We start from the raw sequence: 25484 nt of genomic DNA, 5'->3' as shown, positions 1-25484 counted from the left end.
ACTTTTTTTTTTTTGCAAGTTTCTCCTTTCAAGCAGAGATCTAGTCAAAGGAAGAAATGGGGGTAGACTAAGAAGGTGCCAAAGAAAATCATAAACAAAAAAAGCCCATTCTTGAATCCACAAGAAAAAAATGCTAAACATGCTAGAAAGTTTTACTAAAGAAATATGTTAATGTAGGGAATAAAGTAAACAGGATTTACTTTGGGAAAAATTTAATATTGTATTACACATCAGTCAATTTGTATGGTCATAAACTTTATAGTTATTTTACCTGTATTTAAAATAGAAAAACTGCTGGAGAACTAGAAGAAAAAATGTGCAACACCAACAGTGATTTTGTTTAGAATACCAAACTGAAGACCTAGGAGGCCACTCAGTTTAGTATCAAGCATGACAAAAGCATGGAGAACTCCAGCAGTGACCAACATGGGCGTAGTTCTACAACCTGTCTTAAAGATTCAAAGGTCAGAAATCAGCAGCAGAAACCACAAACGAACGATACTCTGATAAGATGCAAGATTTTAGGCAGCAACAAAAGAGCTGGGATACATCAACAGAAGTGTAACATTTGACAGAACCCAAAGAGCTAATCTGAAGCAACAGATCAAATATTTAACCTGAGACAGTGCTGAGCAAAACCAAACAAGGCCAAACCCTGAGCACTGCATGTGGTTCAGCCCTCCCAATAGTGACACCGAAAAAGAGAAATGGGGAGAGGAACAGAGAGCCACCCTTGCAATGAAGTATAGTTAATAAAGAGTTTTGTCCTTTTATTGCCACTCTTGTATTTGCTATCAGGCTGCCACACTAAAACAAAGTAGAATAGAGGGCCAGACTTCCTTTTCTCTTTTGCACACAATGGCAATTCTGAAATTGCTTACTAAGCTGCCTTTTATTTTTACACTCTTCAAATTAACCATGAACCAGTGTTCAATGTATTTGAATACATTAACTTGGGGAAAGGCAGGGAAGAGAGCCAAAACTCTCCAAATTCATACTATAGACAACACACGAATTGTGAGCTGTATATACAAACAGGGGCAACACTTTCTGGAAAGAAAAGCCTGTGCAAATACTTCAAAATATATAAGCAGAATATTTATTAGTAATCACCTTTCTTTGTACCCCTCCTCTGTTCTTTCATTGCGGGTAAGAATCCACGCAGCATTCCTAAGCATGAGGCTTACAGCAGCACTTCTTTCAGGAAGAACATAAGACCACCTCTATAAAACATCCTGCCAGTACCACAGTGAAGTAAATGAGATGAGATCACTGCTGAGTTGCTTAACAGACGTGTGTCTGTCTGAATGCAACCTCTGAGAAGCTACTTGTTTCCAAAGAAATTCTGTTTTAAAATACCCATGCTGCAGTAACATGGGGATTGGGTAAAGAGAAAGGCACAGAAACTTTGTCAAAATGATTTACACATATGCACTATACTTATGCACAGGAGTGAAAAACATGGAAGGGCATTACCTTATACCAAGAGAAGGAAGTATAACTTTCACCTTCTCATGCTTAAAACAGTGTATCAAATGGGAGTTCAGAAAAAGGTCATTTGGGACAGTGGGCCAGCGTTTGAAGGAGAATTTGGGAGGCAGAAAAGGTCAGATCTAAGGAGTGTACCAAACCCAAACAAAACTATTTCAGTCAAACACCAAAAATGCCTACATGTCCACAAACAAAAATAAATTTACAAGCATTCCTCAGTAAACCAGCTGCATAACCCATTATCCTGGCAGTTACACATTTTAAAAGGAAAGAATGTGGAAATCAGGAGGTGGGAAGGGGAATTTTCCAGTATTCACCTGAAAACATACACGTGAAGCCTGCCTGCCTTTCAAGCTTCAACTGGTGGCCAGCATTTCTGTACTATGTCTTCAAGGTATTCACAGCAGTGAATACTCACCATGGTCAGTCTAATACTGCTTTTTATCTTAAAAAAAAAAAAAAAATCAGAAACAACTTTGTAAATTGTTTGGCCAATGACAAGGAAATAATTTGAGTAACAGATACTTTGAAAGAACTCATGATTTTTCAAATGCCTCTAATCTCAGTAACAAATGAAAACAGACACACACAGCCTCAAACACCTGCACGGTATTCAAATTTTCTTAGAACTGTACCAGTGTTGTTCACTGATTTTTTAATACATAAACATGCTGGTACAACTTGATTGCTACAGCACTGCCTACAGCTTAAGATGACAGTGTTGAAGAGCCAAACAGTAATTTGGTAACTCTTTGCAAAAATGAATAGTTATTACTAGTTAAAATAAAGATGAATTGTCCTCTGGTTTTTTGTGTTTTGTGTTTTTTTAAAAGGTATGTACAGAATTAGCCTCCTAGTTCTTCCAAGAGCCAGTTTCCTTTATCACTACTGTGACCAAAATACATGCACTCTTTCCTTGGCAAACTCACCTTAATGCTTAGCAAATCACTTTGTACTACTATCATAAAGAAATCTAGCATCAATTAGTTCTCCTACCTTCTAATTTCCTCCTTTTGAAGTTAACAGGGTCAATTACCATTTCTACCATTAAAACTGGCAGCTTCCATCATTTTTAATCAATTCTAAATCATGATTTCAATATGAAAAAGAACCAATGTAACTAGTAAACAGTAATTCAAAATACTAAAAAGCTCCATGTTAAACTATTACTAAGCTTTAACAGAAATGGTCAAATGCTACATTCACAGAACACAATCTTTCTCTTGGTGAAAATATCGATCATCCAGGTACAATAATTAACCATCTTTTAGAGAAAAATCAGTATTAACAGAAAGAAACTCAAAAGACTTAATTAGTTATAGGTTACTCAGCTCACATTGAGGTGATATATCTTATTAATATTGTTCACAAAACACCCAGGGCCCAAACTTCATCAGAATTTGAACCTCCGTCTTTGGCGATACGCAGAACAACTGGCCAAGGCTCTGAGCCATGTTTCAAACATGGTTTTGGTCCAGATGGTCCCTCAGAGTCCCTTTCAACCTGTATGATCCTACGAATCCCTATCTTACAAGTTGTAAGGGAAGGGACAAAAAGAAGAAAAAAAATAAAGAAAAACTTCTGGCATAGCCATGCCATGTAGTACCTGGCATGCAAAGCAGTGCTCTTCATAACAATACCAAAACCAGAGAAGGAAATAAAAACAAGAGCATTAAATACAGCAGTAAAGCAAGCGTTTTGGGGGGGAGCAGGGGAAGCACACTAAATATTCCCTCCCCAATTTAACGATCTAATACTATTTTGTTTGCTGCCCATCACAACACAACATAAAACCAAAACCTTGAATTTGATGCCTGCAAATACGAGCAACAGCCATTGTCAGCAAAACTTGCAGTACATGGGCTAAAAAATGCTTAGAATCTTCTTGGAAAAAGTGAGCTAGAGTCAGAACTCCAACTGCAAATTATTAAAATGATCAAAATTCAACATCAACTCAGATACTATATTACTCTTTCAGTGTGCTTTGTATAACCAATTATTACAAAAGTTATTTGAGATAATTTTGAATAAAAGTGATTCCTTTATGTTTATATCCACCTTAGTCCTCTTATTTTAAGCTCCTGAAGTTAAGACACAATTCTGAGCAATAAACGCACAACAAGGACTGAAAGAGAAGGCATTCTTGATGGATGATTTTATCTGAGTATCTCAGGGAATAATAATTTCCCCTCGCATTTGAATATATTCTGTTCTTCCAATGAAAACTAACAGAGTAAGAACAGTATCTTAAATAAGGATGAGGAAAGCACCTGATATTACGGATAATAAAGTATCCTTTGAAAACTCACTTTTGTTAGCAATCACAAAACAGTGATTTTTGTCTCTATCTTGAATATGTTCTGCCTTAGTTTCATAATCACACAAACATGAAAGCAGTTCCAGGACAAAGTCATTTTGAAAACTGCAACAGAAGTAATTTTGTTTACTTTCCAATACAGCAGTGATATCTCACATATAAAGAACACAATACTTCATAAGATTTCAATGGTTTTTTTAATTTCATCTTACTTTCTCTTCTTTACTTAATGACCAATTTGTTTCGAGACTGATGTAGCATATGCAACAAGGTCTCAACAGATTCAGAGAGTGATGGGTAGCTAACACAGTATTCTAATACAGTGGATCGATGGTCATACAGTGTCTTGATGTGCATTTATGGAAAGCATTTACATAAACCCTTCTCTTATGGATTTCATCACTTAAAATCTCCAGCTGTGAGCACCCTATAGGTATACATGTGCAACAGAAGCACTTATGGATTGGCTTCAATCCACTGTCCCTCACTTGCCAATGTGACAGCTATATTCCTGTGCTATTCCTATTTATGCTATGGTGGAAAAATAAAAATAGATAAAATAAACAATTTCTATATAGACAAGTCCTAAACACCAGTAACTCTAAGGAGTTGGGGTTTTGTTGTTGTTGTTGTGCTTGTCAAACATTTTTAAGCCAATAAAAAAAATCAATTACATACAGAAAAGCTGGTTGAGTTTTTCTGTTTTGGTTTGGGTTTTGGGGAGTTAATTTTCTATTGAGAGAAAAACAGTCTTTGAGAAACAACTTCATGGAGAAAACTGGGAAGGTATGTTTCACTGCACTTGTGTCAGCACACGCAATGGTATCGTGAGGGGTACCGACCTGACCGAGGCTCCTCGGGGTCTGATTCAGCATGTGAACCATGATGGAGATTAGACCAAACTGCAGTCTGGATCCTGGACTCTGACAGAGCAATATCCTTGGAGAGGATGTGAAATGTAGGAGAAGCCAAAAAAAAAGAGCTCTGAAAGCTAGCGAAGTCTGATTTTCACACGGCAGCCACCTGGCCACCTATCTTAGACATTAACCAGGAAGCTCTTTTGCTTTAAAAGCATACACTTCCAGTATATTTCTCAACACTGCTACCTCAAAAATAAAAGCCATTTACAATTTGTCTTGTTTATCTCATAACATGAATACAAAGCAAATACTACGATAGAATTACTGGGTACACATACTGCTGTCCTTTCTCTCTCAGGGGCATCTAACTTGAAAATAGCTATGTTAAAGTACTAATGTCAAAGTTCCTGTGCTCATAGCTTTTCTTGGAACAACATCAGGACTTGGAACTCTTTCAATCTGAAATTACAACTAGACTAAATAGAAGTTGCATAATCAGCCTGAAAGACATTTGAAGTTACACATCTCAGAACGTGTTTTAAAAAGCACATAAACCCTACTTTAAGTTTTAGAACAGCTTCTTCAACTACTTTGTTACTCATTTCGAAGCTGAAATGTTTCTCTGCTCCCAAGTGAAAAATGTGTATATAGTTTGATTCTTCAGTTAAATTCTCCACGCTTTGGAAGAAAACATTAAATCTGAAGATTTGTGTCTTAATAGAGCACTAAAATAACATTCTTCTGTTCAAACTATCGCCCCTTTAATACTTTTTTTTTTTTTTTTAGATAATTTCTTTTCCATGTATTTTCAAACTGCCAGCACTTAGCAGTTAGGCTAAGTTCAGCTTCAAACACTTCCTAGTCTTTCATACAAGATAACGCATACCTGAAAGATAGTCACTTAGTCCTCTCCAAAACTTGATTTCTTAGCTTAGAAGAAAATCTCTGTACAGTGAACACAGAGGAAATTTAAAGTGGATCAACCAGCTTTCTGCGTAGGCAGCAATACTACCTATGTTACTGCTAAAATTATGCTCTTCCAGCTAGTATAAAAGTTATCTTATTTTCTTTTCTAGTTGGTAACTGACACAACACGCACAGAAATAATGCTCCCACTTCTAGTGGAAGAAGTGTAATTAAAAGCAGTGATTAGCCAACTGACCTCTAGATATGCAACAGTTACAAAAACCCACTCTATAGCAAAGGCACTTCAGAGAAATTCCATTCTCCAGCAGATTTTGAGAGATGTTTATTAGTACTTATTGAAGTGGAACTAAACTCTAAGGAACTCAGCAAAAAATCCATAAACATCTACTCAGATCTTTAAGCATGCTCTAATGCATAAACTACTACAGCCACTATGCTAGTGACAGGATAACATTTGAACTGACTCAAACCAATGCCAGGTTACAGTCTGGAGAAGGGAACTTCTCAGATTTGATTCTTCTGAGTGTCAGCCTTACTTCATGAACATACACAAATAAGAGACTCCACTGCACTGCAATATGAATAGCAGATTTAGTCTGCCCGCAAAAGCAGACAGGCACACTTTTCCTCTTCTTCTACCCTATCACTGACAAACAGTTAAACTCTTGTGACTCCCTGCCTCCTCCACAGGATTGAAGCCCTTTTAACATCTACAGCTTCAATTCGAAAAAGGTTTATTTAAAAGAAATGTTTCTATTTCTAAACTGCCTATATTAAGGGTATCTACATTTCCTCTCCTTGAAAATGTTCATATAATCTTCACAATTTTAGATTAAATTCAGACTTGAAGTATGCTGCAAAGTTTAATGGAAAGATCTTGTATCTAATTTCTGTAAATCTAATATCAGGAGGAACGACAAATGTAAAAACCAAGCAAAGCACCCTCAAAATAAATGCATTAAAAAGCAAGCTATAAATTTGTCCCTATTAGAAAAGTAAGTATCTAAAGTTGGTTTCAGTTCTGATAAACCCAAGCTCAAAACTTTGAAAAAAAAAAAAAAGGAGGGAGCAGCAACATAACTAGCAGCCTGGAACAACGTTCATATTAGGAAACCTTGAAAGGATTGGGATTGGCTCTAAATTAAGAAAGGAAACTAAAGGATATAATGGCAGGAATATGTAAAATATGTAAAATATTGATCAGCATAGCTCTTTTTCCTAACACCTTGCTTCCTCTCATACCACAAAAAAATAAAGTAGCCCTGGTCAATGAAATTGGAAGAATAAATTTAAGATTAAATACATAACATGTCATTAGCTTGTAAACTTCAAGTGACCATTGTACTAAAGGCTGCAAAAAACACCACGCTTATGTAGGAGTTAACAAGTACACCAACAGCTTCACTGTGACTAAAGTGTACATGGAGTACAATCAACCTGTTACCAGACCTATGGGCTGGACGTTCCTTAATGACCCACTACACAACCTTTGTCCAGTTGGTTTTTGTTTTCTTAATTAATCTTAATCTGCTACGTCTACTGATGATTGCTTTTATGCATGACACATCAGATTAAATGGATCATTTCCATTTCTGGCCTTCAAAATTCTTCAAAATGTGGAATTTTTAGCTTATTCTTAACCATCATCGCCACTGGGATTCTTTCAATAACTGTATTTTATTTATCTTCTGTGCAGGCATGAAAAAAAGAAATTTTATTTTTAGCTCTGGTAAATGAAAAAAATTAACTTTCAGAACATTCCATTCCTCCTGCAATTAAGTGATGAAAACAGAACTAAAATGTAACTCACAGATCACATGTAATTGCAGCACTGCTTCATTACTTTAAAAATGAGATTTCAAAAGCTAAGTGATCATTTCCATGCTGAAATCCCTGAACAGTTTGAAAACTTGGACAGCTTTTTGTCACCCTACCATCAGTAAATTAAAATCTCGAACTCTTTACAGACACTGTATGATTTCCCTTCATATCTTATTTATGTATTCGAAAAAAAAAGAGAAACATTTTTGGTACAAAACAGTAGCCCTATCAAGAGTTCCAATATTTCAATCAAACCACATTTTCCTAGTGAAATAAGATTTTAACAACAAATGTCAGAAATGTACTTAAAAACCATTTGTGCCAAGTTTTGAAGCTCTTATAAATGAAGAGTTGTATTCCTTTTTTCATTTTCTGTGATATCTGAATTTATTTTTAGGCTTTTAAGGGAAGCCTTATTTAAAATAAATTATAAAGGAACTCCCATGCAGAATCTAAAAGTAGGATCTAAAAGTATCTATAGAGCAGGTACAATAGAGATCATATACTTGTATACATACTGTTGATCTTCATGCACATATATCCTGCAGCATAATGTTAAAATAAGTGATAACTGAAGAGATTTGGAAAAAAATCACAAAATCAAAATTACAAAAATCAAGAGTTTCAATATGTTGTCAAGCACTTTCTAACAGTGTCTAGTAATAAAGTAAAAGAAATTTCAACTTTAAGGTATTTTAAGTTCTTACATTTAGTAAGTAAAAATATAAAATGCTTTCTGTTTAATAGACTTTGATTAAACGTTTTTACAATATGGAAAAAAGTACAATATGGTCAGCCTTACTATTGAAACCAAAATGTTACTACTTTATTAATAAGATGCCTCACGATTACACAATCCACAATTGCCAAAAATGACGATGCCCAGTTAGATCACAAATACAAAAACCTAAACAAAAAAGCAAACACAAAAAATTAGAACCAAATCTTACCCATTCTTGAAATATAAAACATGTGCTCTTTGAAGTCCTGTTTCCAGAAAAAACCCGAGTTCTTGCTCATGCACAGTGGGCCCCGGCTTGGGGCTTCTGTTTTGTATATTGGCATTAATTATCTAAGAGAAAAAAAGCAAAAGGGAAAAAAGTATTTAGAAAAAGAAATAGAAATCAAGTTTCGTGGGCTTCTAGACAGAAGCTAATACTTAATGTTGGAGAAATCTTTTTCATTTGTAGGCGGTGGCTAGTAGAATATTTCTATCCTTAACTCCATTCCCACCCAAATATAAATTTAGCCTTAAAGGTAATTTCTTCAACAAGCAGAAATGCCATTAAGAAAAACTTTATAATACTTTTTCAGAAATTTTTGTGAAGAATGTTATACAAAAAAGAAGTATATGAAAAAGCATACTTGCAACCTTATTCAGTAGCAGGAGGTAATGGTATTCAAAATGTAAACCCCTGTTAGGTCAGGAAAGACTGCTGCAGAAAGCAGTAAGAAGATTAAAACTGATCTCCAGAGTGATTTCCAAAAAACAATTTAGAAATAACTTAATTTGTATTACATCAACATTAAAAATGCTGTTTCAAAATGGAGAGCTATCAGCTTTCATTTGCCTTCATATTCACCACACACAGTCTACCAGCCACTAAAAGACAATAACAACAAAAAAACCCTAAAACAAAAAACCCTCAGAAAATAAAAATGTGTATGTATTTAAAAAACAGTGTGAATTGCTTTTATTTCCCCCACCACATCGAAGTTTTCCTTCCCCTTGCTTATGCTTATTTGACTCTAACTGTATCTAGTAAGCCCTTCAAAGACAACCATCAAATGACAGGCCTGAGGCTTGTAAGCAACAGGTCTGAAAAACAGGGTCGGATTGATGCTGCCAGCTTGCTTCATTCTAATAGTATTCACAAGCCAAAGAATAGAGCCCTAAGTGTGTTGTATTTTGTCCAGACAAATCTCGAAGTCTAAACAAAATGACAAAGGGTACCACAAATTTTCATTTCTTTAAAAAAATGTGTAACACTTGAAGGGTTTCTGCGAAGTGGTAAGAAACAGAAGGCAAGGTTAATGGGGTAAATGAAAACAAGAGGAGGAAATAAGAGAGCCTGTGTATCCCTTTAAATTCAGATAAATCCTGAAGCTTTTAAATCATGAAGTGTTATGCTCTTTACAAATAAAAAGCCTAACTTTAACTTTCTGTAATTCATAATCCGTAACTTATAAAATGGGAGGAAAAAGGAAAACAGTAACATGCCTAATATTCTACAGAGCTGTTTGTAGGTTATATTTGTGTTTATTGCATTAAGAAGCTCAGATATCATCAGCTTTCATCAATAAAAAACCAGGTCTCCTGCATATCTCAGATTTTAACAGTAACTGTAGTTTCAAACAAACAGTGAGTAGCAAATTAATGAGGTAAAATGACAAACGGGCAATCAAGTCCGAGAACCTTGTCCTGATCCAATTTATAGAACTATTAAGATTTATCTGAAGTTATTCTATATTTTAAAATCATATGTTTATCTAGCTATGATATCTGATGATTTTTTCATTGTCCCAGGATTGTGCCTACTAGTTGAAACAACCACTCTTTCAGTTACTATTCTGGACACGCCACTGACACGTCAAGTGTCTTGCCGACAGGTACAACGTTATTTCAGAATTCCTCCCTTCAAGTAGTTTTATAAAGAGGATTTAAGAGTTATTAGCTCCAAATAAACATCAAAAAGATCAATTTTCAATCTTCCTAGCTTCTTTTTGAATTGAAATACTTTCAAGCATTATCTGAAAAGCTAGTAATTATATAAATAACATGTAAATATTCCAACATGCGTGTTTGAAAGACACCATAATCCCATGTTCATAAACGAAATACCACAGGGCAATAAGAGGCCACAGGTCAGCATCTTCACAGAATCACAGAATAGCAGGAGTTGGAAGGGATCTCTGGAGATCATCTAGTCCAACACCCCCACCAAAGCATGTTAGCCTAGAGCAGGTCACACAGAAGTTCCGTCCCTTTTTAGATCACTAGCACTAAGAGGTCAGAATGAGACAACAGTCAGAAGGACAGCTACCAAATATCCATTAAGGTACACTAATTTAATGTCCAATTGTAAGTGTGCATTGAAGTCATCTTTTAGTTGAGTCACCAAAATGTTGGTAACACCACATCAATGAAAGACGAGCAATGCAATTCTTCAATTAAGCAAACCATCCCAGCTTACCCTTTCTATCTCCTGAAGGTACAGAAGAGCAATATCCCCAGCCTTCTCATAGCATGTAACAATTTCTTGTTCACGGTCCACATGGAGGTTGCTAGCCGAAGAAGAAATTGGCAACTTCTCAAGACAGAGTCCTGGGGGTTGGGGGAGGAAGTCAAACGAAGCATTAAAAACCAATGTTATATAATACTATAGCTAAAAACCAGTCCAGGCTAAGCCCCTTTGGTCAGGAGAAGAAACAAAGAAACGAAAAAAAAAAATTACTAAGAACTTACGAAGGCATGGTCCTCTGATATAGACACTAGTAAATACATCAATAACAGTGACAACTCCTTAACGATCATAAAACCAGAAGCAGCAATTTTTATTAAAGCATTTTTTACTTAAAAGACATAATGACAGTCTACCACAAAAGTGCCTGGTGTCTTCCTATACCAGTTTTAAATTACTGAATATATTGTCTTCACTTTTCCAGAGTGATCATAGAAACCAAGAGATGGTGAAGAAAGGCACTCAAGGTAATACTAAACTTAGTAACTGTGCAAGGCACAAGCACCTATAAAACAATTACATTTTCAAAAATGTAAGAGGTTAGGAAGTGTAATGTTTGTATTTAAATTTTGTAAGACGTGCCTCTCATCAAGGCACGAAAGTCTTTTCCTCTCAGGACTTACCCAACAAGTACATTATTTGATGCTTTCAAGGGAAAAAAAAAAAGTCTTTCCTTGTCTAAAATAAAAACCCAACAACTCTTACTAACCTATGCTATCTCCTACACAAGCCACTTCTAGTACAGTTATTGTCAAGATAATTAGAGAAAACAGTTGGAAAGGACCGCAAGAATACTAATCCATTTATCTGCCCAAGGAATCAACAAACCCCGGACACTTGTCTAACCTGTTCTTAAAAGACAATAGGGATGCCTTGGCCTTCCTACCCAAATTACTATAGAGCTCAACTATTCTCACAATCAGTATTTCTTTCTAATGTCTAGACTTCCCTCCCTAGATTAATTACTCCTAGTCTTCTTCACAGAGAGATTATTCCTTTCTTTACAAAATATTTTTACAATGTTTATCTAGAGAGAGAGACATGCTTGCAACAAAGAATATCAATTGTCACTCATTTCGCTTTTCATGCTTCCTTGACAGTTAATCAGTTTTATCTCCCTCTGGACACTCTCCAACTGGTTATCTCTATCTTGACTGACTGTGCCAAAACTTTTTATTTGAATAATTATTTGAATAATTATTGAAGTAAATATTGAAGTGTAGCACTTTTCACATGTTCTTAAGAGATCTACTTCAGGTCATTCTTCCAGCTTGTCAGCAGTAAATGCTGATCCTAAAGTGCCTTCAACTGCTCTCACATCAATACAATTCATAATTTAATGACCATATTCTCAATTCTTCATCCAAGGCTCTGAGAACCCATTGCTGGAGAAACTAAAAACAAAAACATCACCACCACACATAATTATACATTGGGCAGAAGTCTGTAGAATGCCACATAGTACAAAATCCCAGTTTGGAGAATAGTTTATCAAAGGATTTCTCTCCATCAATACTGTAAGGTAGAGACAGTATGTTTCTTTGGAATTACAATAGTTTTCTCACTAAAACAATGTGGGAAAACACAACCATCGAATCTGGAGTTTATTTACTGAAAAACTCAAAATTATGCCATATTTGTGACCTCCAGATTCTTTTAAAACATCTATTAAGTTTCAATATCTCCCTGTAGAAGTATAACTCATAAAAAATACCAAGCCATATTTCTGGCTTGAGAGGATGCCTTAATTCTGTATCAGTTTGTTGGCCACCTTTACCCTCCAATCCATCCTTTTACCAGTATTAACAACATATATCCTACAGCTCTATTTGCTAGCTATACATCCAGTTAAGGCAAAATCCTGACTCCAGTACTAACTGCTCTGCTAAAGACAAAATAGAATTCAATACACTTTCCAAAAACCTACATATTCCTAAAGCACAGCAAACACTCAAGTAGTCTTTCTCTTAAAAACCTGCTCCATCTGATTACAATAGACACTGGACCTTTCTGACATGATGCGGTTTTCACCTAACATACCTCTAAAAATTAACAATATTTTAAAATATTCTAGAGTATGTATGCTAATCTGCTTTCTTTCAATTTGTCAATAAAACAGCAAATATCCAAGAGGGTTTTGTGCTAACTGTAAGTATAGACCCAAAAGCAGCAGGATTAAACTATGGAAAAAGGTCAGCTAGCCTGTTACTGCAGTAGGCTGAACGGACCTTCTGATAAGAAGATAGAATCACAGAATCATTTAGGTTGGAAAAGACCTTGAAGATCATCAAGTCCAACCATTAACCTAGCACTGCCAAGCTCACCACTAAACCACCTTCCTAAGTGCCACATCTACACCTCTTTTAAATACCTCCAGGGATGGTGGCTCCACCACTGCCCTGGGCAGCCTGTTCCAATGTTTGACCACTCTTTCAGTAAAGAGATTTCTCCTAATGTTCAATCTAAACCTCCCCTGGCACAACCTGAGGCCATTTCCTCTCATCCTATCACTTGTTACTTGGGAGAAGAGACCGACCCCCACCTCACTACAACCTCCTTTCAGGCAGCTGTAGAGAGCAATAAGGTCTCCCCTCAGCCTCCTCTTCTCCAGACCAAACAACCCCAGGTCCCTCAGCCGCTCCTCCTAAGACCTGTTCTCCAGACCCTTCACCACCTTCGTTGCCCTTCTCTGGACACACTGCAGCACCTCAATTTCTTTCTTGTTGTGAGAGACCCAAAACTGCACACAGCATTCGAGGTGTGGCCTCACCAGTGCCGAGTACAGTGGGAAGATCTAAATGTCAGGTTGACGCTGGATAGAAAGTTTGCAGTGTCCTACACAAACACCTTCAAACTCAGACTTAGGAGTGACCATATAATGCAATAAATGAGCCGCAATAAAACTGTCAAATAACTGAAAGTACCAGGTAGTTGGTAAATCGATCACTCCTCCCCACCCCTTCTCTCCCATGGCATGAACAGCCAGTGCCCCACAGTAATCCTCCACTACATGAAACATACTACTCAACTGGCTATTTGTAGATTTGATTTGGACCTATTATTTCTATTTTTCTACTTTATGGCCACAACCACAACCTTTTTAATCTATAAAACTTACTAGAAGAACATTCTCTCATTTTAGCTGGGAATTTTCTTTAAGATATGAAAGCACCTCAGTGCTCTGCCAGAAACTTCAAGTAATGCAGAAGGGAAGTACAAAATTCTAAGTGCCCTTTGATGAAAGCATATAATACTATTTCTTAGAGAAACTTTATTATACAACTAGTATTCACCCTGGTTTTCCTGGTATGTTTATTATAACCTGGGAAAGTATATATATTTTAAGCACGCAATGCTTTGGAGCAGGAATTTCATTTGGAGAACTATCCTGAAATGACCACTGAACAGGATGGTTTGGACACAATTTGTTTTGATGATCATGGAATAATTACAATTCAATACTGTATTAAAAATGAAAACATATCAACTGGAAGAAAAACTCTGCATAAATTATGATTTCTGTAATAGGTTAAAATTAGATTCCCTCCAGACTACTCGTTTAATTTCTTTCTTAAATACTGATGAAATTTAAAAAACAATGTATTAAAGTACATAAAAGTATTATTTAATTTTAAATAGCTATAAACAGCAACATTGCAATAACAACCAGATAATACACTTCATAATAATAATTCTTCATAAGAATACTGAGATGATAAAAAGTTAATTAAAACAGGGATTATTATATTAGGCCCTCGGAAAAAGAACAATCAAGTGGTAACATACAGAACTGAGAAACATACAAATTTCAAGGAAATACGTATCACCCTTAATTATCTGCTGAAGGCTCTTGCATATATTCAGACAAGTCAGTTCTCCCCTTTGTGCTTGTTCCCACACCTGCCCGGCAGGAATCTCTGCTACTCTCCTCAAAAGGACAGGAGTTTCATTAATTGTTTATAAACTTCTTTGATATATTTGGAAAAAAGGTACATGTTACTACTACAAAATACTATTGCATTTGTTGTAGAGGTCATAGCTATTGGTTTATTTAACTTTTACTGGTTATTTTGTTTTATTTTGCATTCAAGAGTACCATGTGAATTGGCATCACAAGTTGACCTTTAAGTTTAAGCCCTTCCAGTCAAAATCACCTTCAGGTAAAAGCTTCCAACAAACTGGGTCAGTTTTATTTTGGGAAGACACTTATCTCATACATATCTAGTCCTGATATCAAGCAAGATGACTCCTGAGGGAAATGAAAGTGAGAAGCAGTGAAATGAATACCGAGTCCATGCCAGTTAAGCTTACATGTTTTGCAAAGTAACTCTAAAATTGCTTGTCAAAAGAGCAGAACAGTAACAAACAGTATTTGCACAAGGAAAGAGTATGCCTGACAGTCAAATTACATGGTAACTTGGAAAGGTTTTCCTTAGATCCTCAATAACTTTATAAATTATCTGCATTTTGTAAAAGATTCAGAAAGGAAACAGTAGATAGTTTTATCACTTATTCCAAGCAACATTCTTCTGCCTATGGTCTCAAATCAGTGGTCAAGGTTATGCCAAGTAACCAATTTTATTTTTTACAAATACAAGAGCAGACCAGTTCTACCGCCGCATGTGCACAAGCTGACCACTACCCAAAAAAAGAGGACTCCTCAGCAAGAACACCTAACAAAAACTAACAATTTTTAAGAAGTCTCCTTGCAATAGATTTGCTTACTTTTAGATAACCAACCGTTTCTATGTTAAGAACAATGACAGTAATTACTTTTCATTTACAAACCACTTTGGGAAAAAAAAAAGCGGACTTACAAGTTCTGTAGGAAAACCAATTAACTGACACTCCCACTTCATTATACAGAGTAAAACAAAAGTTAGTCTAAGGTCAAAAGGGAATCTACACCACAGTTCAGATCTTTACCAAGTACTTCCACCACCCAGACCACTACTGAGACCATTAAAAAAAAAAAAGAAGAAAAAAATCAAAAACACAAGGCTGAGAAAAGCCTATCATATCTACTGCATCGTGTATCTGAGGATTTTCCATGATGCCAGCCAGTACCCTCTCTGTATAAATTTTAGAGACAACAAATAAGAATGGACCACATGGTTTATCTACTGTTTTCAGCAGACAAATCAAACGACAGAAGGAAAAGAGTGAAAGACTCTTTTATACTTAAGTAAATAAACATGCTTTTGCAAGAGAGAGAGTCGTATTAACAGATAAAGATTTCTGGGTTTGCTTCCTGTTTTCCTTAAAAACACAAAATCCAAGTGTGTTTCAGCATACAGCACCTACTCTTCCCTACATGATATGCAAAGCAACACTGGTAAGTGTTCCAAATGCTGTAAATGCAAAAAATACCTTTCATCTCCTTTTAAAGAAACCTCATATTTAGCTTACATATTTAGAACAAACAATGATATAGACTATGGCAAACATTTATTAGTAATTTTAAAAGAGGAACTGAAACAATCTGAGTTACTGCTACCAACCAACTCCCATGGTTTATTTCTGAGCTTAGAACAAACACTGCTAATCTCACTGAAGGGAAGGACTTATTTCTAGAAGTCCTCAATCAAAGATTACGACTTGCTTGCGGAGAATTTTTTTAGAAAGCAAAGCGTGATTCTTTTTCCTCTTCAATTCCCTACTGGTATTTGTAAAGTAATTATTATAAAGTAAAGGAGGAAAAGTAAGAATATAGAGTAGGGAAATATATTTATAATAAACAACATCTTACTTTCACAGTTCTTTCTGATACACTGTCTTAATAGGAATTGCCCATTTCTTTAGACAATCTAAGGAAACACAAACCATTAATTGCTCTGATTTTTCAAGTACCTTGTATTCCACCCCCACCCCCCACACCCCCCCACCCCCCCATGACAAGTCACTGGGAAAAAAAGTCTCCAACAACTGCCAGGATCTCCTCTACGGCTAGTTTATACCCAATTGCCTTTCCAGAACAGGCAGCAAAAATAAGGTCAATACCCCCTTCTCTTGGCAAACTTGAATTTAAGGGAAGCTGCTGTGGCTAGCCACTCTTTTAAATACAGACTACTGATGGAGAATTTAATTCCATTCTGGACGACACCCAGAGCAACATAAGCACAACTTTCCAGAGTTGAAGACTGCTTTTTATCATGTATGCTAATACTTCAATGTCATTTTGTTAGCACGCGTTATGCTAGTACTTCTAATTGTCTTGAAGTTTCTCAAAGTTTAAAAGATAAAAGAAAAAACACCAGCAACACTCATCTGTTTTCTGAAGTGAACTTAATCCAAGCAGTCAATAAACCATAAAAATATTTGGGATTTCCTCTAAATGTAAGGACATTCAAATCTTTGTGTTTTCTTAAGAATACAAATTAGGCTTATTACAATATTTTTAAACAGAAGAGATCAGTATTTTCACATATGCATTTGTTTCTTAAGAACCATGTGCCAGCCACTTCTTGCTTTAGAGTACAGGTCTTTGACAGACCAGCACCTTCTAGGGGGACTGAAAATGTTCAAACTAGAGATAAAAGCTGGGAAAACGCCTAATAACTGTTGGAGTGAGTGAATCTCTCTCTGACAAACCCTCCCAAAAGCAGAAGAGCTGCACACCAGTATATGGAATGGTCATTCAAGGAAGCTGTTCGTTCAGGAGAGAGATGGTTTAACTATAAAATTTATACTGTTTTGCTGTAAATGTCAGGATTGCTCCTACAAACACCTCTGAGGAAAAAACATCAGGCTCCACTGTGACACCGGCTCTTCCTGTGGCGTGAGAAAAAAGGCCAGAATCACTAATTTTTAATTTTGGCCCAACATTTCCCCCCTCTTCTCACTCTGCCAAAGGCAAGATTCTGAAAAATTTCTAAAGATTTGGAAGAAATTAAGAACAAGAACCACCACCAAAACACTCAAGTCCTAAAGAAGTGTATCTTAATAAGAAGCATATTATTTTCATTCAGTGTTTGGATTTCAAATACCGGAGCTAAAAGCAGCACTGAACAAAGCAGGACAAACTCCTGGGTTCCCCCCCAGGCACTGCTCCAGCAGGGCAGGAGTCATAAAAATAGACTATGGAAAGACAAGCTTTAACAGACAAAGTTTGAAGTATCTGTAACACAGGCTTCCTAGTCATGGTCTGCAAACTGCTCGCTGACAGGCTGCAATGTTTGCACAGCAATATAGGAGGAGGGAACTTGAGTTCTTGACCCGTTGCCTAATGAGGCTAGAGATCCCTGGCATAATTACTAAAACAGCTTTCGTTTAGCATTCTTCCATGAAGAGCTGCTTGGTGTCTACTGACACAGGCTAACAACACGCAAGATCCCATTACAATTGTATATGATTAAAGTTAAGTGCAGCATCTTTTGCTAACTGCAAAGCAGCAATTCACATGCACCTGACACTTCCACTGAGCCTAACGAGTATTTCCATGTTTCTGTAAATAGAACTAATTAATAGCCAATCATTTAACTTGGTAAATGCAACATTAAATTTGAATATGGGTCAGCAGCAGTAAAGACAGTCTCACCTTACTCAACACACATCATCTAAATATAAACACAGTTATTTGAACAGGCCACATGAGACATAAAATGGCCTGTAGCAATAAGGCTACAATCTTGTAATGTCACAGTCTAACTTACAGACAACATCCCTCACATACTTAACAAGAATTTGTTACTGTAGTACAACACAACCATCTTGACAGATACCTGGAGTAGTATACTAATCTATACACTACACTGAATATAAACACAATTTCTTTACTAAAATCAAGTTTACAAAGTCGCAGACTTTAAGAAATGTCAAACCTGTAAATTGCTATGATCACCCATAAGCATTTGTAGAAAGAGTCACTAATTTGGAATGCCAAGTGTTATAAATCCATTTTTCAATTATGTCTTTTGACTTATGCAGCAATATCAGAATCACGTTACCAAAGATTTCAGTAAGCTTATTTCCTAGTTAAATCTATACTTCTTATTTCAGAGTTACTGACAAGTGGCACCTCCCCAAATTAACACCTTGATATCCCACTGTGCACGCAACTCATCTCTGCTTCCATAAGCAAACAAAAATTGCTTAAAAGAGATATTGCCATGCACAGCATCTGAATAATGCCTATGTGTGCTTTTCATTATACCACCTCATTCATATGCTGCTGAAAACTTGCAGAAATTTAATTGTCCTGTTCTCAGAGGCCATATCCCTAGGAGAGTATTAGCTTCAGCCATTATTAAAATGGAACCTAAATATATGCTTCTATATGATAAGAGCATATACAAATTTTTTCTGGTTGGTCTTGTAAGAGAAGGGAGTAGGAAAAGTTGAAGCTAGCTACACATGCCTGACGTGAAAAAGGAACAAAAAAAAAAAAAATAACAGTCAGACATATACAGTCTTCAATTATTTCTTTGTGGATTCATAACTTGTCTTGTTTTAATTCTTCATAAGTTAAGATTTTCCTCAGTCTCAGAATTGAGCATTGCCAATTAAACTGATCTAGAGAAGAAAGTAAAGAAACAGATACCAAAGAGACAAAATTAACCTCTTTAAGAAGGGAACCTGCTCTGCTTACCAGAAGGTGTCATCCCTAAGCAGATACTTAAAAATCAAGTATGTAATACAGCCATAAACGTGCAAAACCTCTCTACGTTTTACTCTGAGCCAAGACTTGACACCACAATCTCAAGACTGTTGTTCCCTCCCCCTGCCCAGCCTCATTTCTTAGTTTTGCTCTTGCTGCATAAGACAGCAAGCTCTAATAACTGATACATTGTACAAGCTACATCCATGGCAGAAGAAAAAAAAAATCTGCTTTTTTCTGTACTGCTTCTTAAAACTTCATATTAAAGGTATGAGCTGCTCCTTTGACCTATCATCTTAAGTGCTACTACAAAAGAAGGAAAGGCAACAGCTTCCAGCAACATTCATACACCTATTTTCAGGCTAACACTTTGTTTGCCACAATGGAGTCATGGAAACTTGCCCATCTCCTCAACACTGTCCTCCTTTTACTCCCATTTTTCTTTCCCTCATCATAGCCTCTTGAAATAAGCCGGCACCTCCAACCATAGACATTTTGCCACAGAAAATTGTTTTATCAGATGCTTCTCCTCCACTTTTGTGTCAAATGTAATTTACAAGCAGATCGGAGGAAAAAAACTAACCAACAGATCCAAGTGTGTATTCTCATGTTTTTGCAAATAGTAAGTGGCCCGTTGATTTGAAAAGCTCTGTCTTTTCATTTCTGTGTTTTATATGATATTTTAAAATTGCTCCTTTCAATTTTTTCAAGTCCTTGAATCTAAGAAAATTCTATATTTAATATCAAAACTATGATTTTATTAATACTCTATCCCACACAACACCTTCTACATACCCATACAGAGTCACTACTCAGAAGCACAGCATCAAAATCAGCTCTTTTCTTAAAGTAAAGAAAACACTAGATCTAATCTAGAACTGTATTCTATGGGCACATATACACACACACAAAAAAATCAGTGTAAGGTCAAAAAAGTATGCCTGCCCATGAAGTTAACCACATAACCATCCTCCACTACATTTCTGGTTTTTAACTTGTGAATTTGAGGAAATAGTGAAGAAAGGCAGGAAAATATCAGAATTATGCTACATAGTGTACTGTGTGGCAGTTACTTCTTTGAAGCTTTTGCATGAGATATCCCTCAACAGGGCTGCATCCTGACCTATGCTAATCAAGTTTCTGAGGCTTTGCCTCATGCATATTCATATGGCTAGTCTACTCTCTGCTGTCTTCATGGACAAAGCAGCAGGTAACTTTTCATCCGACCACTCCTGCAACTTCTAGTCAAGATAAGGTGCAAGACATCACTACTAGCAGTGGCTTTTGTTGCCAAAAGCCAGAAACAAACAAACAAACAAAACCCTTGCCCTGTTCCTTGAATTTCTTTCCAAAGCATTTTTTTGCTCACCATTACTAACAACTGCCCATAGGCTTTTCAGTCTGATGAAATACAGCAGTTCCTTTATCACCGCTCTAACAATTTTGAACATTTTCCCTAGGAGGAGTGACAGACAGGAACCACGTTCCAGCACTGCTCGGGCACTAAGGCCCTGTGATTCCCCACACATCTCAGGGTGGCAGAGCCGCATATAAGGGAAATGGAAAAATATTTCAAAGATCATTTGATAGGTTTCTTCTTAGAATTTTGCTGAAATTACACAATGTTGCATTTTGACAAATCTATTGAGAAGCTTTCTTTGGAAGATATGAAGCAGCATTTAACTAACTAGACATTCCCAAGAAAAGAGTAGCAATAACTTAATCTTCCTTGCTGGGTTTGAGAGCCTTTGAATCTTTTCCTTGACTTACTATCATTCCATATTATGCCTCTCACTTATATTTTTCTAAATATGCTGTCCTTAGCTAAAGCTATAAGCAGCACAGAGATTTAAAAGCATTCTTTTAAAGACACATACGCATTTAATTCATTTATGTAATAACAAATTTGAGGACCCCCTTTGAGAGTGCACTGCAGGCAGTAGACGGCTTTAGTTCTTTGGTTTAATGACAGAGTTATTCCAAGTTGAAGGCTGCAGGGGTGTGAAGACACTTAATTTCATGTTCTGGACTATGGTATGGAAGACTTTTGTAATGAAGACTATTGTAATTTAATGAACCTTTTGCAATGAGGTTTACAAACAACCTCGATGGATAATGCATTCAGATATACTCACTCTGTAGAGTCTGAAGAGGCAGTAACAATTTTCCTCTTGATTTTTGTCACATCTTACTTTCTAGCAACATAAATACATACAGACATATATTTATATATGTGCACACATGTATTTATACACATACATAAATACACACACCATCTCCACAGTTGAGCAAGTGTTTGTGGATCTCATTTCCTCTGCCATGCTCCAATTCCCTTTTCTCTACCCACAGTTGTCACTACTGCTGTTCCTCTTCTCCTTCTCTCTAGTCACCAGTAGATAAAACTCCAGCAAAACTTAGCTTGAACCTGATCTTGGACCCATTTTTGCACTTTGTTGCATCCATACCCATTTGCTATGTTCTGCAAGCAAGTGTTAGATGGGACATACGGGAAAGCACTCATTTCTAAGGGCTTGTAAACTGTGAACTCTCTAGGGTTACAGCGTAACACGCTCATTTAAGTACCCTGTAACAACTGCAGAAGAAGAAACATGCCAACTCAAGCATCCCACTCTATCACCTCTGAGGTTACAGAATGAAACCTCAGAGTGAGAAGGTAAGCACTCTGAGGTGGTCCCATCTTAATTAAGGAAAAAATTTTGAGGGAATTTAAAACTACCATTAGTTATCTGCCCTATGGCTTTGTCAGAAGTAAGTATCAGACCACTACACAATGGTATACAAGACTGCAAATCCACTGGAACTGGATTTGCCTCAAACTGGATTGAAATGGAGCAACTAGAACAGGTATCTTTAAACTGCCTCTGTGCAGGTTGCTGCATTGAACAGCGCAGCTGGGCTGATGCTTGCAAACAGGCAGCACAGACAGTCCCTCATTGCTTAACAACACAGCGCTACGTTCATGAACACCAAAGAAATAAAATCTAAATACTCAGAAGAATTTTATCTTTATACAATCAGGTTATCCCTTAATTTGCAAGCAGAAATACAAATCCCAGTGAAGCACAAAATCCCTGTAAGAATAACTTGTATTTAGTTGGATAATACCTACAAGCCTCAATCACCTCTAAAGAGATGCTGAATTCAGACTGAAAAGTTTTATAGTTCACTCTTACAAGGAGAAAGAATATTTTTCCAGGGAGAAGGGGAAAGAGAGTGAGAATTACCTGTACCCTATTGGGTAGAAACATATGCTATTTAGCTGTCAATTACTCTAAACTTACCCAGGCATTGAATACTAAATTTAAGACTGCTCTGTGACTTCTTCCTCATTCTAGAACACACAGAAGACCATGTTCTTGCAACTTGCTACCATGGGAAGAAGGGGTATTAAATTTTATTAATATTCCATTCAAACTGGAAACATAGTAGCAAAAAAAGATTATTCTGAACATGATCAGAACAACAACAAAACTCCAATAGTTTGCTCAGTTTGCTCAGGTAGTCAGCCACCCAGGAGAAGTGACCAAACTAATGAAGTCTAATCAAGATTAGGTCAGGCTTGATATGACAGATTTCAATGTTTAAGCATTACATTTGAAATCAGAAGCAACAATGCCCCACCCCCTCCGCATCTAGGCAGAAGACATGCAGGTTTCCTTCTCTCTCTCTTTTTTTTTTTTTTAAATGAGCCTACAAAATATTCCAGAATAGAAGAGAGCTGTATTTTACTGTTTTCTAATAAATTATTTTTACATTAAGTAAAATTAATAATACTAATCCTTTCTGCAAAATTGATGACACTATGTTCCAACCGGTATATATCTTTATGAGGTCAAATAAAACAGAGCCAGAAGAGTTGAGCTCTGGGAAAATACTGAATTAAATTACTGGGATTCCTTGGAGATATAAGCAAATTTAGGTACTTAAAGTTGATTAAGTCCAACCCTGCATTTTCATGGAAAGAACATGACAAATTCAAGAGACATTCTCATAGATTTAAAAAACACAACCAAAGCCCACAAAGCTGAGTGGAAGTCTACCCATACCAGACACTGCCAAAAAGCCCACACAGGTGTGGTATGAGAGAACTGGGCAGACTGACGTCACATAGAAGAACTTCCCATGTATTTCGTTCCCTTCTCACTTTAATCTAAATATTGCCCAGATCTAAGAAGCATCCTTTTATCTCTGCTACCAGTTAGTTCTCTTATTTTCTTGACATCTCTACAGAGAATGATTCATGCTTCTCTAACACTTACTAGAGGACTGAGTTGGTGGAAAACAGTCGCTCTCTTCCAAGACTGTTAGAAACAATCCTTGACCAGTTGTCAGTGAATGCTACGAAGTCTCTCATAAATTGTGCTTGCTGACTTTGACACTCCTCTTGCCGTAACAGAAAGTACACAGCAGACCAAAGCAAACGTTTAGACACAGTAAATTCTAACAAGCCTGCGGCATACAAACTGGCACTTTCCTCAACACTGACCCAGCTTACAGTCCATTAATGAGTTTTCTAAACTGAAGTGGCACTGCCACCTTAAGACACAAGGCCAGCATTACAATTTTCACTAGACTTAGACTAGTAAAGAAAAAAAAAAAAAGTTAACTTCACTTTCTGAATTCTTTTAAAAAATATATTCAGGTAAGAAAAATTCAAAAATAAAACTGATCAAGAAATGCACTAAGTAATTTTATGATGTTATTACTATTTTTCTCAATTAAGTAGCAATTTAGTTAAGCAATTTAGCTTAAGTTGATAATTTTAACTTTTAGGTTCTCCAGTTCTGTCCACTGCAACTGCAAAACTGCACTACTTTTGTAACTCTTAACTTTCAGCAATAGTGATAACACTTCTAGTATCTAAGTTATTGTGACATTTACATATGGAAGGGCTTTTAAATACACACATAAAAAAATTGATTGGGTGACAGCACAGTTAGAATATTAACTGAGGTAAAATTCTGATCAACCTAGCACAAACTCTGATTAATTTAAAGGAGCCAAACTGCCCTCTTATTTATCTACAAATGTGGTACTCCACCGTGTTGCACACCAAAACATTCTTCAGAGAAGATATGAATTAACTTTTTAAAAACTACTTCCACATTATCGCACTGGAAAAAGCAATCTTACCTTTAGTAGAATACGCTTCAGCAATCATCCTTAGCCTGTACGGTGGCACTGCAGTTAGCTGCAAGTCATCAACTCCAACTCTGGCATATGTGTTCAGAGCTTCTTTATAATCACCTTCCACATAGTTTAACTTGGCCATAATGAGGTTAGCTTCTTGTAGGAATTCTGGCTAGAAGGAAAAGAAATAAGAAAGGGTTTTTTTCCTGAGAAAACACAACTAATGCTTTCTGATAATTATTTGGTCTGTTTTCTGTATATATTCACTGCAGATCTCCTGAGGATACTTCTTGTAACAGAGCAACAAACCAACAAAATTCTATCTTCATGTAATATTTGGGAAGCTTGCAGTAGGGTGTAAATCCACAAAATTTCACTCCACCAAGCTACTGAAAAGCATTACCAGTCATTTTACATATTCACATATTTATTTACACACTCACCAGAAATACCTCTCAGTCAGAACCCAGCTTTGCCAAGTGGCAAAACTATTTAAAGGCAGCCTATCATTACAACCCCTCCAATGATTTTTTCCTAACACCACAAGCACAGTTGAAAATAACATGGCATCAAAGCTTAATGATATATGTTCCACAGCCTATATATTTAATTTTCACTATTTAAAAGTATCAGGGCAGAAGAAACATCTTGAAAAAAGGATTCATGGAAGAACGAAGAAAGAAAAGGAAGAGAAATTAATACTCCTGCAAATCACAGGAAACAAAATGTTACAGATGACTGTAAAACAAGGTCCTTTTGATCTCTCAAAAGATGGACATTGAGTACAGAAAAGATAAGCTGATGTAGTAGCTACAACAACAGTTAAGTAAAAGAAGGGCCAGAATGGTTAAGAACATCAAAAGTTTATGACAGAAAATGCTCTGAAGTATTAACCTTACTTTCCACACCCACAAGCACAGCTTAAGGAACCTTTCCTGAATACTTAAGAGACTATTACAGAAATTTGTGAAGTATTTTGCATTTTTTAACACTTCTATTTAATGCACTACAGAGAACGATACAGTTCTACGCTGCAAGAAGAACTTCCACAAAACAGGCTGTAAGTACTGAAGCACCCC

At 36.4% G+C, this 25484-nt stretch overlaps 1 protein-coding gene across 3 annotated transcripts in view; it reads right to left on the bottom strand.

Annotated features, from left to right (window-relative positions):
• TTC7B (tetratricopeptide repeat domain 7B) overlaps positions 1 to 25484 on the bottom strand; it is a 153174-nt gene that overhangs the window by 105183 nt on the left and 22507 nt on the right. For 2 of the 3 annotated variants that reach the window (XM_086463592.1, XM_086463593.1), the window contains exons 3-5: positions 24409 to 24577; positions 10611 to 10741; positions 8367 to 8488 (exon numbers count right to left, since the gene is read on the bottom strand). In XM_086463592.1, the coding sequence (XP_086319718.1) occupies positions 8367 to 8488; positions 10611 to 10741; positions 24409 to 24577 (422 nt within the window). Of the gene's footprint in view, positions 1 to 8366; positions 8489 to 10610; positions 10742 to 24408; positions 24578 to 25484 lie in introns of those variants that run through there. The other variant, XM_086463594.1, reaches the window with a different exon arrangement.

This window comes from Leptosomus discolor, chromosome 3, assembly GCF_034619465.1.
Source record: "Leptosomus discolor isolate bLepDis1 chromosome 3, bLepDis1.hap2, whole genome shotgun sequence".
In the NCBI taxonomy this organism is placed as follows: Eukaryota; Metazoa; Chordata; class Aves; order Leptosomiformes; family Leptosomidae; genus Leptosomus; species Leptosomus discolor.
This window is presented reverse-complemented; position numbering and strand designations above follow the sequence as displayed.